Consider the following 19,711-nt stretch of genomic DNA (forward strand, 5'->3'; position numbering starts at 1 on the left):
AACCGAGGATTGTCCTCGTTGCTGCGCAGAAGGCTTATGTCCTTAATACACCACTCGGTGTGCTGCACCTCGAGCGTCGTCTGTGGATGTTGTGAACATCCGACATACACGTTTTTGATGACTACACGATAGTTCAGTACAAAGTACTTAATGGCTTAGAAGCAAGGCGCCGAAAACGTTTTAAAACGTCACGGAACATAAGTGATGTTCTAAAGAGATGAAATTGTGATTTCATGCTTGTGCCCTTGTTAAGAGGTACGAGACCTCCAACAAGATTCTTTGTCCACAAAGTAAAGGAGAAAAGCTCAATCGTTGAGCGTGTGCTCAGATTGTATGAATACGACAATCACTTGAATCAAGTGGGAGTTAATCTTCCAGATGAGATAGTGATGGTTCTCCAAAATCACTGCCACCAAGCTGTGAGAGCTTCGTGGTGAACTATAACATATCAAGGATAGATACAATGATCCTTGAGCAATTCGCGATGTTTGACACTGCGAAAGTAGAAATCAAGAAGGAGCATCAATAGTTGATGGTTTGTAAAACCACTAAGTTTCAAGAAAGGCAAGGGCTAGAAGGGATACTTCGTGAAACGGAAAAACAGTTGCTGCACTAATGAAGAGACCCAAGATTAAACCCAAACCCGAGACTAAGTGCTTCTGTAATGAGGGGAATAGTCACTGAGGCGGAGCAACTCTAGATACTTGGTAGATAAGAAGCTGGCAAAAGTCGAAAGAAGTATATTTGAAATACATGAGTTTGATGTGTACTTTACTAGTACTCCTAGTAGCATGAGGGTATTGGATACCGGTTCGGTTGCTAAGTGATTAGTAACACGAAATGAAAGCTACGACATAAACGGAGACTAGCTAAAGGTGAGGTGACGATACGTGTTGGAAGTGTTTCCAAGGTTGATATGATCAAACGTCGCACGCTCCCTCTACCATCGGGATTGGTGTTAAACCTAAATAATTGTTATTTGGTGCTTGCGTTAAGCATGAACATGATTGGATCGTGTTTATTGCAATACGATTATTCATTTAAAGAGAATAATGGTTACTCTATTTTCTTGAATATTCACCTTCAATGGTTTATTGAATCTCGATCATAGTGTTACACATGTTCATGATATTGGTGCCAAAAGATACGAGTTAATGATGATAGTACCACTTACTTGTGGCACTGCCGCTTGAGTCATGTTAGTATAAATTGCTTGAAGAGGCTCCATGCTGATGGATCTTTGTACTCACTTGATTTCGAATCACTAGTGACATGCAAATCATACCACATGAGCAAGGCCTTATTTACATTGAGATGAAATAAGATAGTAACTTGTTGGAAGTGATACATTTTAATGCATGCAGTCCAATGGGTGCTGAGGCACGCAGTGGATATCATTATGTTCTTACTTCAATGATGATTTGAGTAGATACTAGAGTATTTACTTAATGAATCACAAGTCTGAAATATCGAAAAGTTCAATTCTGTTTTGGAGTGAAGTTCGTCGTAACAAGAGGGTAAACTCTCTACGATATGATCATAGAAATGAATATCTGAGTTACGAGTTTTGGTACGCAGTTAATGTTTGGAAACGTAGCATAAATTCAAAAAAATTCCTACGCATGTTCAGATCTTCCTATGGAGAGACCAGCAACGAGAGAGGGGTAAGAGCATCTTCATACCTTTGAAGATCGCTAAGCGGAAGCGTTGCTAGAACGCGGTTGATGGAGTCGTACTCGCGGCGACTCCGATCTAGTGCCGAACAACGACACCTCCGCGTTCAAAACTCGTGCAGCCCGGTTACGTCTCCCGCACCTTGATCCAGCAAGGAGGAGGGAGAGGTTGGGGAAGAAATCCAGCAACACGACAGCGTGGTGTCGGTGGAGAGACGAGGTCTCCCGGTAGGGCTTCGCCAAGCGCTGGCAGAGAGGAGGAGGGAGAGGAGCAGGGCTGCGTCGAGAGAGAGAGAAAACCGTGTCCTCCAAAGGCCAAAAGTGCCCACTATATATAGGGGAAGGGGAGAGGGGGTGCCTCCCCTAGGGTTCCCACCCTAGGGGGTGCGGCAGACCTCCCAGATGGGTGGTGCGGCGGCCAGAGGGGGAGGAGGGGGTGGCGCACCCAGTGGTGGGCCTTAGGCCCACCTGGCCTAGGGTTTGCCCCCCCCCCTTTTTCTTTCCCTTGCGCCATGGGCTGAGTGGGGAGGCGCACCAGCCCACCTAGGGGCTGGTTCCCACCCCCACTTGGCCCACCTTACCTCCCGGGGTCGTTGCCCCCCTTCGGTGGTCCCTCGGGACCACCTCCGGTGGTCCCGGTGGTCCCGGTACGTTACCGGTGATGCCCGAAACACTTCCGGTGTCCGAAACCATCCGTCCTATATATCAATCTTTACCTCCGGACCATTCCGGAGCTCCTCGTGACGTCCAGGATCTCATCCGACACTCCGAACAACTTTCGGTAACCTCGTATAACAATTCCCTATAACCCTAGCGTCATCGAACCTTAAGTGTGTAGACCCTACGGGTTCGGGAGACAGGCAGACATGACCGAGACACCTCTCTGGCCAATAACCATCAACGGGGTCTGGATAACCATAGTGGCTCCCACTAGCTCCACGATGATCTCATCGGACGAACCACGATGTCAAGGATTCAATCAATCCCGTATACGATTCCCTTTGTCTGTCGGTATAGAACTTGCCCGAGATTCGATCGTCGGTATACCTATACTTTGTTCAATCACGTTACCGGTAAGTCTCTTTACTCGTTCCGTAGCACGTCATCGTCCGACTAACTCCTTAGTCACATTGAGCTCATGATGATGTTCTACCGAGTGGGCCCAGAGATACCTCTCCGTCACACGGAGTGACAAATCCCGATATCGATTCGTGCCAACCCAACAGACACTTTCGGAGGTACCCGTAGTGCACCTTTATAGTCACCCAGTTACGTTGTGACGTTTGATGCACCCAAAGCACTCCTACGGTATCCGGGAGTTGCACAATCTCACGGTCGAAGGAAAAGATACTTGACATTAGAAAAGCATTAGCATACGAACAATACGATCTAGTGCTAGGCTTAGGATTGGGTCTTGTCCATCACATCATTCTCCCAATGATGTGATCCCGTTATCAATGACATCTAATGCCCATGATCAGGAAACCATGATCATCTATTGATTAACGAGCTAGCCAACTAGAGGCTTGCTAGGGACACATTGTGATCTATTCATTCACACATGTATTACTGTTTCCTGTTAATACAATTATAGCATGAACGATAGACGATTATCATAAACAAGGAAATATGATAATAACCATTTTATTATTGCCTCTAGGGCATATTTCCAACAGTTAAGACAATGTGGAAATTGTTTCGCAGTTCATGCCACCTGGAACATCATAGTGTGATGATGTGTCTGAACGTCATAGCCACGCACTATTTGGTATGGTGCATACTATGATGTCACTTATCGGATTACCACTATCGTTTATGGGTTATGCATTAGAGACAACCGCACTCACTTTAAATAGGGCACCGCGTATTTCCGTTGAGATGACACAGTATAGACTGAGGTTTAGAGAAATCTAAACTGTCGTTTCTTGAAAGTTTGGGGCTTCGACACTTATGTGAAAAAGTTTCAGTCTGATAAGCTCGAACCCAAAGCGGATAAATGCATCTTCATAGGATATCCAAAACAGTTGGGTACATCTCCTATCTCAGATCCGAAAGCAAAGTGTTTGTTTCTAGAAACGGATCCTTTCTCGAGGAAAGGTTTCTCTCGAAAGAATTGAGTGGGAGGGTAGTAGAACTTGATGAGGTTATTGAACCATCACTTCAACCAGTGTGTAGCAGGGCGCAGGAAGTTGTTCCTGTGGCGCCTACACCAATTGAAATGGAAGCTGATGATGGTGATCATCAAGCATCGGATCAAGTTACTACAAGCCTCGTAGGTTGACAAGGTCGCGTACTACTACAGAGTGGTACGGTAACCCTGTCTTGGAGGTCATGTTGTTGAGCAACAGTGAACCTACGAGTTATGGAGAAAGCGATGGTGGGCCCAGATTCCGACAAATGGCTGGAAGCCATGAAATCCGAGAGAGGAGCCATGTATGAAAACAAAGTGTAGACTTTGGAAGAACTACTTGATGGTCATAGGACTATTGAGTAAAATGGATTTTTAAAAGAAGACAGACGATGATGGTGATAAGTCACTATTAAGAAAAGCTCGACTTGTCGCAAAGATGTTTTCGACAAGATCAAACATTTGACTATGATGAGACTTTCTCACTCGTAGCGATGCTAAAGGTCTGTTAGAATTATGTTAGTTGTTGATGCATTATTTATGAAATATTGCACGTAGGATGTCAAAACATTGTTTTCTCGATGGTTTCCTTGAGCAAACATTGTATGTGATACAACCAGAAGGTTTTGTCGATCCTAAAGATACTAGCAAGTATGCAAGTTCCAGTGATCCTTCAATGGACTGGTGCAAGCATCTCGGAGTTGGAATATACACTTTGATGAGATGATCAAAGATTTTGGGTTTGTACAAGGTTTATGAGAAACTTGTATTTCCAAAGAAGTGAGTGGGAGCACTATAGAATTTCTGATAAGTATATGTGGTTGACATATTGTGGATCAGAAGTAATGTAGAATTTCTGTAAAGCATACAAGGTTGTTTGAAAGGAGTTTTTCAAAGGAATACCTGGATTGAGCTACTTGAACGTTGAGCATCAAAGATCTATGGAGATAGATCAAAAACGCTTAATGGAAGTTTCAACAAGATGCATGCCTTGACATGTTTTTGAAAGAGTTCAAAATAGATCAGCAAAGAAGGAGTTCTTGGTTGCGTTGTGAGGTGTGAATTTGAGTAAGACTCAAAACCCGACCCGGGCAGAATAAAGAGAATAGACGAAGGTCGTCTTCTATGCCTTAGCCGTAGAATCTAAAGTATGCCATGCTGTGTACCGCACCTGATGTGTGCCTTGACTCAAAGTATGTTGAGAGGTACAGAGAGTGATCCATGATTGAATCACTAGCAGCGGTCAAAATTTATCCTTAGTAACTAATGGACTAAGGAATTTTTCTCGATTATGGAGGTGGTTAAAGAGTTCATCGTAAAGGGTTACGATGATGCAAGCTTTGATACTAATCCGAATAACTATGAGTAGTGAAACGGATTCGTATAGTAGAGTAGATATTTGGAGCATTTCCGAATAGCATGTAGTAGCAGCATCTATAAGATGACACAAAGATTTGTAAAGAATGCACGGATCTGAAAGTTTCAGAACCGTTGACTAAAACCTCTCTCACGAGCAAGACATGATCAGACCCCATAACTATATGGGTGTTGGATTCGTTGGAATCATATGGTGATGTGAACTAGATTATTGACTCTAGTGCAAGTAGGAGACTGTTGGAAATATGCCCTAGAGGCAATAATAAATTAGTTATTATTATATTTCTTAGTTCATGATAATCGTTTATTATCCATGCTATAATTGTATTGATTGGAAACACAATACTTGTGTGGATACATAGACAAAACACTGTCCCTAGTAAGCCTCTAGTTGACTAGCTCGTTGATCAAAGATGGTTAAGGTTTCCTGGCCATAGGCAAGTGTTGTCACTTGATAACGGGATCACATCATTAGGAGAATCATGTGATGGACTAGACCCAAACTAATAGACGTAGCATGTTGATCGTGTCATTTTGTTGCTACTGTTTTCTGCGTGTCAAGTATTTGTTCCTATGACCATGAGATCATATAACTCACGGACACCGGAGGAATACTTTGTGTGTATCAAACGTCGCAACGTAACTGGGTGACTATAAAGATGCTCTACAGGTATCTCTGAAGGTGTTCATTGAGTTAGTATGGATCGAGACTGGGATTTGTCACTCCGTGTGACGGAGAGGTATCTCGGGGCCCACTCGGTAATACAACATCACACACAAGCCTTGCAAGCAATGTGACTTAGTGTAAGTTACGGGATCTTGTATTACGGAACGAGTAAAGAGACTTGCCGGTAAACGAGATTGAAATAGGTATGCGGATACTGACGATCGAATCTCGGGCAAGTAACATACCGAAGGACAAAGGGAATGACATACGGGATTATATGAATCCTTGGCACTGAGATTCAAACGATAAGATCTTCGTAGAATATGTAGGATCCAATATGGGCATCCAGGTCCCGCTATTGGATATTGACCGAGGAGTCTCTCGGGTCATGTCTACATAGTTCTCGAACCCGCAGGGTCTGCACACTTAAGGTTCGACGTTGTTTTATGCGTATTTGAGTTATATGGTTGGTTACCGAATGTTGTTCGGAGTCCCGGATGAGATCACGGACGTCACGAGGGTTTCCGGAGTGGTCCGGAAACGAAGATTGATATATAGGATGACCTCATTTGATTACCGGAAGGTTTTCGGAGTTACCGGGAATGTACCGGGAATGACGAATGGGTTCCGGGAGTTCACCGGGGGGGCAACCCACCCCGGGGAAGCCCATTGGCATTGGGGGTGCCACACCTGGGACAGTCCAAAAGAGCCCTATGCGCCTTGGAAGAAAAATCAAAGAGAAAAGGAAAAAAAAGGAAGGAGGTGGGAAAGGGAAGAAGGACTCCACCTTCCAAACCAAGTAGAATTCGGTTTGGGAGGGGGAGACCTTCCCCCTTGGCTCGGCCGACCCCCTTGGGAGTCCTTGGACCCCAAGGCAAGTCTCCCCCCTCCTCCTCCTATATCTAGTGAGGTTTTAGGGCTGATTTGAGACAACTTTGCCACGGCAGCCCGACCACATATCTCCACGGTTTTACCTCTAGATCGCGTTTCTGCGGAACTCGGGCAGAGCCCTGCTGAGACGAGATCATCACCAACCTCCAGAGCTCCGTCACACTGCCGGAGAACTCTTCTACCTCTCTGTCTCTCTTGCTGGATCAAGAAGGCCGAGATCGTCGTCGAGCTGTACGTGTGCTGAACGCGGAGGTGCCGTCCGTTCGGCACTAGATCGTGGGACTGATCGCGGGATAGTTCGCGGGGCGGATCAAGGAACGTGAGGACGTTCCACTACATCAACCGCGTTCACTAACGCTTCTGCTGTACGGTCTACAAGGGTACGTAGATCACACATCCCCTCTCGTAGATGGACATCACCATGATAGGTCTTCGTGCGCGTAGGAAAATTTTTGTTTCCCATGCGACGTTCCCCAACAATATGATAAGGTCAAGTGGTCATTCCTATAACACCCATTACGTATAAAGGAATTTGACCACATATGGAGGAGACACGTTGAATCCTCTATACAAAAAAGGGAGTGTTGGAATTAAAGTCAATGATGATATTAGGCATTATTTTCCAAACGCTCAAAGGTCTGTGCAGGGGGACCCGATGTCACCCATCCTATTTAATGTCGTTGCGGACATGTTGGCAATTCTAATAGGAAGGGCTAAACAGGAAGGCCAGGTAGGTGGACTTGTACCACATCTAATGGATGGTGGGGTGTCCATTCTACAATATGCAGATGATACCATTCTGTTCGTGGAACATGATATAGCAAAAGCAAGAAACATGAAAGTTATACTTTGCCTATTCGAACAGTTGTCAGGCTTGAAAATTAATTTTCACAAGAGTGAGTTATTCTGCTTTGGGAGAGCCAAAGATGAACAAGATGCCTATAAACAATTGTTCAGATGTGAATTGGGAAGCCTACCGTTCAGTTATTTAGGTATAACCATTCATCGTCGTAAGCTTTCCGACAAAGAGTGAAGTGTATTGAGGATCGCTTTGAGAAAAAACTAAGCTACTTGAAGGGTAAGCTTTTATCTTATGGAGGTCGGCTAATTCTGATCAACTCGGTTCTTACGAGTATGCCTATGTTCCTTCTGTCCTTCTTTGAGGTGCCAGTAGTGGTGCGCAAAAGGTTGGACTTCCATCGATCCCGTTTCTTTTGGCAGAGTGATGAAGTTAAGAAGAAATATAGACTTAATAGATGAGACATTATATGTGGGCCCAAGGACCAAGGAGGTATGGGGATTGAGAATTTAGAGGTAAAGAACATATGTCTGCTTAGTAAGTGGTTGTTCAGACTATCTGTGAAGACAAAAGGTATGTGGGTATAAATTTTGGGTAATAAGTACCTACAATCTAAAAACTTGGCATGGGTCACGGTCAGACCCAATAATTCACCATTCTAGAAAGGGGTGATGAAAATAAAAGTAGCCTTTTTCCATAGAATTAAATTTATCATTGGGGAAGACGCCTTTAGCCATACAATATATGTATCTCTATAATATTGTGCAACGTAAGGAGGCGTATGTTTCCACAATTTTACAGTCAAATCCTCTAAATATTCAATTTCGACGAGCATTGATAGGTCATTGTTGGGAGGCTTGGTTACACCTAGTAAGGAGACTCATGAATGTCCAGTTATAGACGAGTCTGGTAGACTTCAATGGAAGCTAACGACTAATGACATCTTTTCAGTAAAATCGATGTATTTGAACCTTATTGATAAAACAAAATCTCCAAATCAATTCATATTTGAAAAGTCAAAGTACCCTTAAGAATCAAAGTCTGCATCTGGTTTGTTTACAAGAAGGTGATTCTCAATAAGGATAATTTGGCAAAGCGTAATTGGAAAAGAAATACACAATGTAGCTTTTGTGATAACAGGAAACCATCAAACACCTTTTTCTCCAATGTCCGCTTGCAAGAACTCTATGACAAATAGTTCGTACAACCTTTAATATCACTAGTACAAATGCCCGTGCGTTGCAATGAGCGATAATATTAGTACAAGTCGGTCTTGCATTTCTCTGCAACATTTTTCATATCCATATTCAATGTTGACAAACTTTTGTAAACGGGTATCCTTGAGTATCATTTTTCAGTAAAACACTCCCTAACATCGTATGGAATTGTCTTTTATTTTTTTCAAATTGTTCAGAATAACATAACTATTTTTTTTATTTCTGAAAATATTATTTAATTTTTTCAAATATAATTTTATAATGAATTCACTTTTCTATGACTAAAATTTTATTTTTTTAATTTTGATGCATTGTTTGTGCTTGGACTAAACATAAGGAAAGTGCAGACGATCTTGTTGTACAATCGTCTCTCCCAACTCCATTCCCCTAGCTTTCCCTATAATTCCTTGCACATCAACCAAAACATCTAATGCAATGTAGACAAAAGCTGCTATTGACGGTGATGAGCTGCGGCAACATCGATTGGGTGTCCCTCTTCTCATGACAAGTGAGTGCCTTGGTTGAACCATCTATCAGCTTATGTATGTACCTTGATAAGGAGAGAAAGAACGCTTCAATCGATCGATCGGGCATCTCTGTTCTGATGCATGGTGGACCCACCCGTAAGCTTGTGTACCTTCAGAAGGAACGGAAGAACCCATCATCAATTCTGGGTCAGTTAGCTGGAGAACAACACATGTCCATGAAAGGGTAAAAAAAGAAAAGAAAACACCAGCTCTTGTGTCCTTCTCGATGGGGAACAGCGGCGGCACAGTTCTGCTCACTCTGGCCTCGCACTGTCTCCCCAATCCGCCTGGAAGCTTCCTGCACGACCTCCTCTGCCTCATATCGTCGTCCTCCTGTCGTCGCTCAGCAGCAAGACCACCACGATATCGCTCGCTCTCCTCCCAGCGACCTCCTCTCCTTCCAGATCTCTGCAGAAGCCTCCTCCTGTCTGACCTCTCATGTTCGCCGCCCGCCGCTTCACACCCCAACGCCGCCACCTTGCTGCCATCCCGGCGAGCCTCCCGACAACCGCAGTTGGCCTCTCCATTCTCCCCCGTGTCTGGTTGCCCTCCGCCTCGCCTTCTTCCGTCACGCCAACTCTGCGCCATCAAGGGACACTCATATGACTCCGTATTGGAGCTGTTCTCGTATGTGAGTTAACCAAAAGTCCAACCATCATAAATTAGCCCAATAAGAAAAATCATCGGACCAATAAAAAAAACTGCCCAATAGTCCAACCATCATATGTGATACAGCTGCCGTACCTAATGTAGCCGCACGTATATAACCAAAACTAACGGAAAAAAATAAACGCGGGACGAAACCAAGAATATCACCTTGCTTTATTAGTAGGTATGACCGTACGTTGCAACGGGAGACAAAATATTACGCCCTAATCAAATAAGTATGACTCAATACCTCGATGTATGAGCGTCTTCTATTTTTTTAATTTTAACACAGTGGTTCATCATGTTGACACTTCTTTATTTTTTCCACGCTCTTTAATGATGTCCGGTGTCTCCATGTAATTACAATGCATTTGACGTGGTAAATCTCAAGACTATGAGCCAGCCACTGCACGCCACACTTGTTATTGTGTAGCACAATGAGATTTTTAAAACTTTAACAACTAATCTCGTCGATCAAAAACTACTCCCGACCCCTAGGCATATAAACACTTCTCAAGAACTAAGTAAAACCTAAACCTAAAAGACTTAACCACTCAGATTCTAAAGCTATTTAGAACAATCTTATGGAGAACTACTAAAACAGACCACATGACAGTATGAAAATAATAATCATTATTAGCACAATTTCAAACAATATGAAAATCAATATTAAACCACTCGTACATAAACCTCATATCAATAGTTTAGTGTCCATCGCTTTTCCAAAATGAATCTCTCTTTGCCTGGTTTTTATTTTTTATTATCTTATGTTTTTATGTTTTCTTTTCGGTTTCACATTTTCTCTTAATTTTTCTGTTTACTTTTTATTTATTTCTTTTTCATTTTCCTAAATTCTTCCAAATTTTTGAATGTTTTTTGAATACTGAACATTTGTCTGATCCACAATTCATTTTTGAAATAAGAACATTATTAGAAATCGTAAACATTTTTAAATTCATTATTATTTTTGCAAAGTCCGAATTCTCTGAATAACAAACATTGTATGACATGAACATTTTTTTAGAACTCACAACTTTTAAAATTTGGATTTTTGGGAAATTATGAAATAATTTAAAGATAGGAAAAATAAAGAAAAGGCATAAAAATAAAGATAAAAACATGGGCCAGCCATGAAAACGTACTGTAAAGGAGGATGTGCATGCTAGCTGTAATAAAAAGAAAAAACAGAGACTGGAGTTTGAATTTTCTGAATAACAAACATTGTATGATTTCATGAACATTTTTTTAGAACTCACAACTTTTAAAATTTGGATTTTTGCGAAATTATGAAATAATTTAAAGATAGGAAAAATAAAATATTTAATGAGAAAAAAAGGCATAAAAATAAAGATAAAAACATGGACCGCCCATAAAAACGTACTGAAAAGAAGGATGTGCATGCTAGCTGTAATAAAAAGAAAAAAGAGAGACTGGAGTCCGAATTTTCTGAATAACAAACATTGTATGATTTCATGAACATTTTTTTAGAACTCACAACTTTTAAAATTTGGATTTTTCGGAAATTATGAAATAATTTAAAGATAGGAAAAATTTAATGAGAAAAAAGGCATAAAAATATGGGCCGGACATGAAAACATATTGGAAAGGAGGATGTGCATGCTAGCTATAATAAAATGAAAAAAGAAAGACTGGAGAAAAGGCGCAGTATGCAAGCAGCATGCGGCTTCAGCCACTACGCTACGCATGTGTTAGTATCAGTTTCTTGTCCAAACTTATAAAAACGAAACCTCACGGCGATTTTGATAGGAAAGAAAATCTGAATCGTTTTTTTAACTTGTGGATGGCATGGTGGGTAATTTAGGACAAATTTAGGGGTAAAAACTATGACGTACGGCAGAAGCAGTAGCTGCTTTATTATTAGGGAAAGATACCTTCAGATAGCATTGACATGTTGTTTGGTACGTGGCTAAATGGAGCTGACACGATCAACGCCAGACATGTTCGTATAGGAGGATGTGCACTTCTTTGGGCTATTTGGAACTGCAGGAATGACATGGTTTTTAACAGATAAACGCATATAAATTTTTGCAGGTACTACACAGGCCATCCGCGTTGATCCGTACATGGTCCTTACTCACTCCTGCGGAAATCAGGAAGCCTTTGATTACTCGGCCTACCCAATGAGAGATGGTAGCTCACGATATCTACAACCGGTTTGGATGACGGTCCAGTAATAAGATAGATGGTTAGGCATCTAGGCCTATTTCAACTGGTTATGGCACATTTGTTTTTTCAATTGCTTTGTTGTTCCTTTGAGATTTTTCGAAACCAGAGATTATTTGATTGCTTTCATTAATAAAGGGATGCATCCATGCAGAGGCCGAAGGTATTTTTTTAAAAATAATAAAAAAAATAACCAACCAGTAGATCAACACGGCAAGAATTCACATATTGTATTCTTTTTAGCGTATGTCATTCATATTTTTCAATCAATAAAGGCATGCTATTCACATAACATACTCTTTTTCTTTTTTCTGAAGATCATATGCATATTGATATCCACATACTCCTACTTAACTTTTTGGGCCATGTACGTACACACGGATCACGGAGGACACACGACACGACACATAGACGAAGGGATTACTGCTAATCCATGCGCTGGCTGCTAGGCGTTGGGGCCCCACATGGAGAGGAACATGAGGGTGCGCAGCGACTCCTCCTGCGCCGCCGCCCGCCTCCGCTCCTCGGCCGCCTTCCTGCCCAGCGCCGGCGCCCTTCCCGCCCTTGCCATGGACTGCTGCTGCGCCTGCGCCTGCGCCCTGTCGACCTTGACGGCGGACCTGCCGACGGTGTCCCGCACAGCCTGCGCCGCCCGCGCGCCCACCCGGCTCATCATGTACCTCAGGCTCATCCACCGATCGCTTCCTCTTTCTCTTGTTGCTTGCTTTGGTTTGGTTTGCTTGTGGTTTCGACGTGGACGGAAATGGGACGCGCCGGCGTTTATATAGTACGTACGTATACAGGGCGCGGTTAGCGTGTTGGCGTGCGTAAAGCGGGCTCCGTTCCTGCGGCGGTGCACGGTTTTGGTGGCGTTTTCCGGGAAACGGCGGGCGCCGCTGACGGAGGGGGAGGTCTACTCTGGAAGATGCCTTGCCTTGCCTTGTCACCGCTCACCAAGTCCTTATCCTACGGATGGAGTAGTACCGATTCTACCTACGTTATCCATTGCGCGTTTTTCCAATGATCCATTGCGCGTTTTTGTCAGCCCAGGCTTCAACGAGATGGCGCAATGGTCGCTTTCAGCCTCAGCCCTCGGGCGTATACTGAGCAAACGATGATGGGAGTAGGAAACTTGAAGGATAATGCACACGGCACGAGTAGGACCCACCAAGTGATTCTTAGGTGGGTTAGTTCAAGTGTTCTACCCCTCCGTCCCTAAACATAAACCATTTCAAAGATCTCATTAAAAGACTATGTACAAATGTAAAATGAGTAATAAAAATCTTTTAAAAAGACTTATACTTAGGAACTGAGGAAGTAGATGCTTCACTTGATACAGAGGTCGGTGTACTCCCTTCCTTACATTTTAATGTAAACTTTGCCTAGAATCAAACTTCATAAAGTCTGCCTAAATTTATATTTATACTAAAGTTATACAATATGACAATTAATTTCATAATGCATCTAATGTAATGGTTTGGTATTGTGAAAATTGATATTTGTTCAGATAAATGTGGTCAATTACTATGTTTTTTTACTTAAACAAATGCCATATGCGAAGTAACAAGAAACAGAGGGAGTATTGTGTGTGCTGTTTTCTCACAACACATAATAACGTAAGGGCCTCCTTGATCCCGAGCTCAAATGCACCTTCGTAAACGGTAAAACCAATATAAATAAGAAAACATATTTGGCAACAAACAATGTTAAATGTTATACGTTTTGGTGAATACAAAATCATTCCTACTGCTCTGGGACTTTTTTTGGCGCACTTCCTACAGGAACTTGTCGGCACCAAAAATTGTTTGATTGCTTCACCAGGAAAGAATGAATTTTAGCAAGAGATTTGACCAGCCAGGGTTTTTTTTGTTTGAAAAATATATTATATTCCATCATACTAACCAATCAATCTAGCTAGAAAATTTACTCTTTACGTATTTTAACAATCCAGAAGCCCTCAACAACTACAAGCTGAACCTGACTGCCTAAGGAGTGTAATCTGAACTGCCGCACCTCGATACATCGCTATTGAGACTAGACGATTCAGGCATACAGAACAATTGCATTGGAATGCATGCAAACACTTGCCAATTTAGCGGTTAGTGAATAATATTGCCGATCTACACAAGGGTGCTAATCAAGCTCCGAAATTAACACACATAACAAAGGGCAATAATCACTGCCAGCAGTCGCGAGCATTCTGAAATCTGAACCATATCAACAAATCGCAGGAACCTCAACTAATCACTCAGCTAAGATGTGCAATGTCGACCTCGTCAGGTAACTTGAAGGTCTCCGCAGCCCCAAACTTCTTCCTTCCCTCCTTCCACTCGTCCTCGTCCTCCAGGCTGTCGCTGTCGTCGTTCTCGTGCCCGTGGCTTGACGGAGTCGTGGGGTCCTCGACGCTCTTTGACTTGCAATGGCCGTTGGCGAGCATGGTGACCTGACGGAGGTGGGAGATCTCGACCACGACGGTCTCGTCGTCACTGGGGAGTGGCTGCTTCCACGGCTCCCCGTCGACCCTCATGAATGTGTGGTCGGCTGCTCCTTTGTGGAACTCAAACCGGATTCTATGAGCCTGGATGGTGAAATTGCCATTACCGTCAGTCAGCCAGCGATAACAAATCTACAGTAAGTGTACCAAATGGTGAAAGAACCAAGGTACTTCACCTGTGCTAGACGAGTCCCGTGTCCATTAGGGGCCAGCAAGACGAGACCGTGCCAAGCATCACGGAAGCCAACAACCTCGATGAGTCCATCATCAACATAAGGTGCAGTCAGGTCCCTCTGCACACATTGCCAGGTAAGCTTGTTATTTCTGCTGAAAGCAAGTAATTAATATGACAATGGACAAGGCAACTCTGTGCAAGAAGGGGAACTTACATCTTGTTTCTTTCTCGTGCCAGGAGTTCCCCAGGGATTGAATCCTCCCGAGAAACTTGGCAAATTGAGGCAGATAATTGATCGAATACTGAAACAAGAGAAAGTTTGTTGATATTAGTTTTTGTCACTGGCTGTAATCCAATTCTTACTAATAATGATAACCAGAATTTCAAGTATATGCCACCTCAACTAGAAGAAATTAGCAGGTGGCAAATTGATTGCAAGAAGCAGGCGCAGAAATTTAAGATACACAAATACTGCTGAAATTGCCTGACTGTACACAAATACTGCTGAAATTGCCTGACTGTACACAAATACTGCTGAAATTGCCTGACTGTACACAGATACTGCTGATACTGCCAAAAGGCAATAAGGATTTATTTACCTGCTGGGGATTTTAAGCTCTTCCCATTTGCCACCAGGTCTTTTCATGATCTTCACCTTTGCAAGTTGCGAAATGTTCCTGAAAATGCGAGCTCAAAATGTCATATACATGTCTGACGTCAAGGTATATAAGAACTCTTAGCTGATGGCGTGGTTATTAGGATTCTACCTACAGATCTAAATTGATAGATATTTTGATAGCTTAATAACACATCAAGATGCTAATAATTGGAAAACAAAGATGATATAGGCAAAGATCAGAAGCACAATGGCTGCATTGGTGATAAATTACCTTGAAGAGGAATGGGTTAGAGAAGGAGCAAACCATCCTTGTTTAAGTCCAAGCTTAGCATATGTACCCTGCATACACAAATGCATTGCAAGATTCATCATACATCCATACATCACGCGGGCCGGCTAGCAATTTTGATTTCTGAATTACCAACCAAAGGAAAGGATAAGAGAAAATTGTTTCCCACACAAACACAACAAAAAATACCTGATTTGTTAGCTGGTTTTTGAACTTCTCTGGATTTTTCTTCCTTTCAGAGTGGAACCCATACGACACTTGAGCATCCATTCCTGCAGTGTGTAAAATCATGATCATGTTCATAATTCTTGCATGATTCAAAATCAGGGCACGCTTACATATTTACTAGAAAATGTATCTTGGACAATGAGACATATACAATGGTAGTGATAAGTTAGAACAGGCATGCACCAACAAATATACTAAAATGGTACGCAGCCTTTGTCTGAAATATAAGCTAAGCATTAAGCAGAGCAACTCTTACCCATGCTAAAGTAATTCCAAAATCCGCCACGGAATGTGTGGTAACCCTCCTGAACAAAGACATAACTGGTTAATAAACTCACAACATTTCCAGATTTTATTTAGTCTACAAATGGCATTTACAATTACAAGTGATAGTCCATTGTTACTATTACATTAGTAATCAAAAGATTAACAATAAATAGTAGCAGCAGAAATATGTCCTACCACATTGAGCTCATCGGAGCCTGTTACACGGTGGAATGCATGCAGTGAATGAGGCAGCTCTAAGGGAGCAATAGGATCACATGGACCTTCCTGTGGAACTCGCATCCTCATGATGATATGCCAACTGAAACAATAAAGTGCATCTAGATTGAGTGTTTTCTGTCATAAGCAGAACAGAGGATATGTTTTACGCATGCATTAAAACGGACGGGTGGGACAACAACTGGAATAGAGAAATAGTTCATTGGAATGAGATATGTGAAATAACTGTTGGTGCCAAACTGTGCACGTTAATCAGAATAGTGGAGATAGTTTCTTTTCAGAAGCACATTATAAGTGAGACAGTACCTATCAATGCTCATTTCTCTTGCTCCTTTCACAAGCCCAAGGAATGATTTCACTGCCTCTTGGTCAGTCGCTGGGTTCTTCTTTCCCTGCAGTTCAAGTTAAAATGAATATCAAAAACTTAATTCCTTGGTGAACTGAGGAAGTAAGGTATAGAAAATCCAGGCCTTGCACTGTACACAAACCAGGTAAAAAGAACATGTCAAAGGAAACTGATAACCGTGTACATTAAAACGAAAAGTTGCATTCCTCATGGAACAGTCAAACAAGAAAATTAACTTGCATTCCTCATGGAACAGTCAGTAACAGCAAACATGTGAAGTACATAACGAGACATATTCATCACGCATCAAGAGAATATATGAGCTCATAAGTCATAACAAAAAATAGGCACTAGCATTACCCATCCGAATGAAAAAGGAAGGTTGTTTCCGGTTCCCAGAGGCACAGTAGCAACAGGGGGTGAGTGCGTAAGCTTCAGATCACTAACTACTCCAAGCAGCCAACTTGCCGTGCCATCACCACCAGCAACCTGTTTGAAAGCACCTCAGGTAAGACAAAGACACAGGACATTCTTTTGTACATCAATTAAGATATAAAGGTAGGGCACTCACAATTAGTCTCAGGCTCTTCTCAATTTGAATAGCAAGAGTGTCACCGTTGGTCTTGAGCCTTTGGAAGTTGGCATACAACCTGTGCAGCACCTTGTCAGGGGACTCTTCAGAGAGATCAAAAACCTGTGAAAAGGTCAATGATGTAAATCTCCCCAGAATTCGGACATGATCTATAGAGCTACTGTGGATCAAGGGATCAAGGGAATGCACTGTTTCAGCATCACAGCTTCTGCAACTGCTGGGTCAGGTACCTGTGCTTCATTGAGAACTTCACGGTATGATTTGATCAAACCACTTCCAAGTTGGCCACCGCTTCTAGAGTTGATGAAGACTACCACGGGACAAGATGGTGCATTGTCAACGATGACTGGCTCAGAGTCCGGCTTTAGTATGTAGTCTGGAATGCGGTAGTCCGATAGCTGCCCGCATGACTTGCTGCCATAATCGTTAGCACCAGTTGCACATCCGTCCGCCCTGCAGTTCATCCTGCACATCATGGTAGACAATTTTAGTTTACACAAACCTTATGAACACTCTCTAGACCAGCAGTCTACCAATCATTCTAGAAGTGTGACTGCGTGAGTGGGAGGAAGTTGAAAAATTAAAGAAGTGGTGGTTAAAAAGTATCTTTTAGAACCAAGTGCCATAGCCATCCCCATTAATGAACTGCAACACCAAGTCATTCTCCAATAAAAGCATGCTAGTAGCAGTTTATTGAGATTCTTGATGTAAAATCAATAAATATAATTGCCTGACAAGAAAATTTGCTAGAACAGAAAATGAACCAAGCAGAGTTACATGTAGCATTTACCAACCACAAAGTGTGGGCACAAGTGACAGAAAAAATTATCTCAATACCATGTCGAAAAGATTAAAATTGGAAAATCATTCAAGGCGAGGATGACAATGGAGCCTTGTGCCATACGAAAATGACACCTGCAACCATAGAAAGTAATAACGCCGAAAGAAATCCATATTACATCGATAGCAAGCAATATCGCCAGAAAAAATTCATATTTTTACAACGATAGCAAGCAATATCGGCAAAAGAAATTCATATGCATATCCTTGCGCATCCCATGAATTAGCATTGTGCAGCACTGTGCCAGCAGAGTGCGGTAGCACACCAAGTAACAAGAAGCATGAAGCATGATAAAGTATGGCACAAGAAGCGGGTACAGAACTTAGAGGCAACTAAACAAGGGGCGCTTTCCCCCGGCGATATAATACTGCCCTCGAAAAAAGCGATACTGTATTATACTATTACTGCAGAAGAGAAGAAGGATCGGAAGTCAATTCCGCTGCGACGGCGCTACCAGTTCATCTTTGAGAAAACAATGCCACCGCAGGCGCACAGCCGTCCCCAATTCCTTGGACGAACCATCGATCGGCGCTAACCGCTGAAAGAAGCGGGCGAGCCATGCCGTGTCGTGCCGTGTATGTAGAAAAGAAAAGGCCCGTCGACTGACTGTAACCTCTGCGCGAGAGGAAGAACCAGATCCCCAACCCACGATAACACGGCAACGCCCGCCAAGATTCAGGCCATCGCCCACGTAACCGCCCCGCCGCGCGTGGATCTGGAGGAAGATGCGGCGAGCGCCGACGGCGGCGGGCATGGATCGAATTCCGATGACCGGAATGCGGGGACAAGGACGCAAGAAAAGAAAAGAAAGAAAACATCTTCAGGCAAAAGATCCCCACACAAGATTCAAGAAGCCGCTCAGTGGGTGGACATGGATCTTTACCTGGTGTCGAGGGCGAGGGAGGCTCAGCGCGTCCGGCGGATTCGGTGGTCGGTGGACTGGCCGGTAGACTGGCCGGAGACCGAGGAGGAGGGGAGTTGGGGGAGATTCTTGGTGTGAGGGGGGTACTAATAGGGGAAGGGGGGCGGGTGGATTCGGGGTTGGGGCTTTCCTTGCTTGGGATGGTGGTGGTGGCGAGGGAGCGGCGAGCGGGCGGGCGAGGACGCCGAGAAAGAGCGGAGGAAAGCGACCCCCGGCCCTGCCCTCCCCTGCGGACTGCGTGCAGTTGGTTCATCATGGAGTGGGGGAGGCGCGCGTCATACAATTTGTCCAAGTCCGCAACGTCCCACTGGCTCGACGGCGTGACCCGCTGCGCTTGTGACTTTTCCTTTCCTTTTCTTTTGTTTCCTTTCGTTTTTCTTACTTGCTTCCTTTAGGCTGAGTAAACCATACGGAAAGTATTGTTATTATACAAGGAAATACCATAAAATGTATATATAGCAGTGACAAATAGTCGCTGTGGTCTCTTTTTTTCATGGGAAATGTTTCTCTTCGACTTGCCGGACGAACGTTTCAGCCGATCTCGTCACTCGCGCTCCTTTCAACGAACCAACTGGTGACACGTATGATGT

General features: G+C 43.2%; 2 protein-coding genes across 2 annotated transcripts; both read right to left on the reverse strand.

Annotated features, from left to right (window-relative positions):
* Positions 1–12,377: 12,377 nt before the first annotated feature.
* LOC123431141 lies at positions 12,378–12,876 on the reverse strand. Its single transcript, XM_045114976.1, has one exon. It carries the CDS (start codon positions 12,800–12,802, stop codon positions 12,557–12,559), a length of 246 nt encoding a protein of 81 aa, XP_044970911.1. The 5' UTR covers positions 12,803–12,876; the 3' UTR covers positions 12,378–12,556.
* A 1,277-nt stretch (positions 12,877–14,153) lies between these two features.
* LOC123428248 (diacylglycerol kinase 5-like) lies at positions 14,154–19,342 on the reverse strand. The gene is made up of 13 exons (XM_045112439.1): positions 19,083–19,342; positions 17,589–17,823; positions 17,338–17,460; positions 17,127–17,255; positions 16,727–16,812; positions 16,379–16,502; positions 16,173–16,221; positions 15,878–15,960; positions 15,671–15,738; positions 15,380–15,457; positions 14,995–15,082; positions 14,782–14,898; positions 14,154–14,689 (listed from the first exon to the last, which is right to left on the reverse strand). Exons 2-13 carry the CDS (start codon positions 17,820–17,822, stop codon positions 14,360–14,362), a joined length of 1,509 nt encoding a protein of 502 aa, XP_044968374.1. The 5' UTR covers position 17,823; positions 19,083–19,342; the 3' UTR covers positions 14,154–14,359.
* Between the last annotated feature and the right edge of the window lie 369 nt (positions 19,343–19,711).

This window comes from Hordeum vulgare, chromosome 2H, assembly GCF_904849725.1.
Source record: "Hordeum vulgare subsp. vulgare chromosome 2H, MorexV3_pseudomolecules_assembly, whole genome shotgun sequence".
NCBI lineage: Eukaryota > Viridiplantae > Streptophyta > Magnoliopsida > Poales > Poaceae > Hordeum > Hordeum vulgare.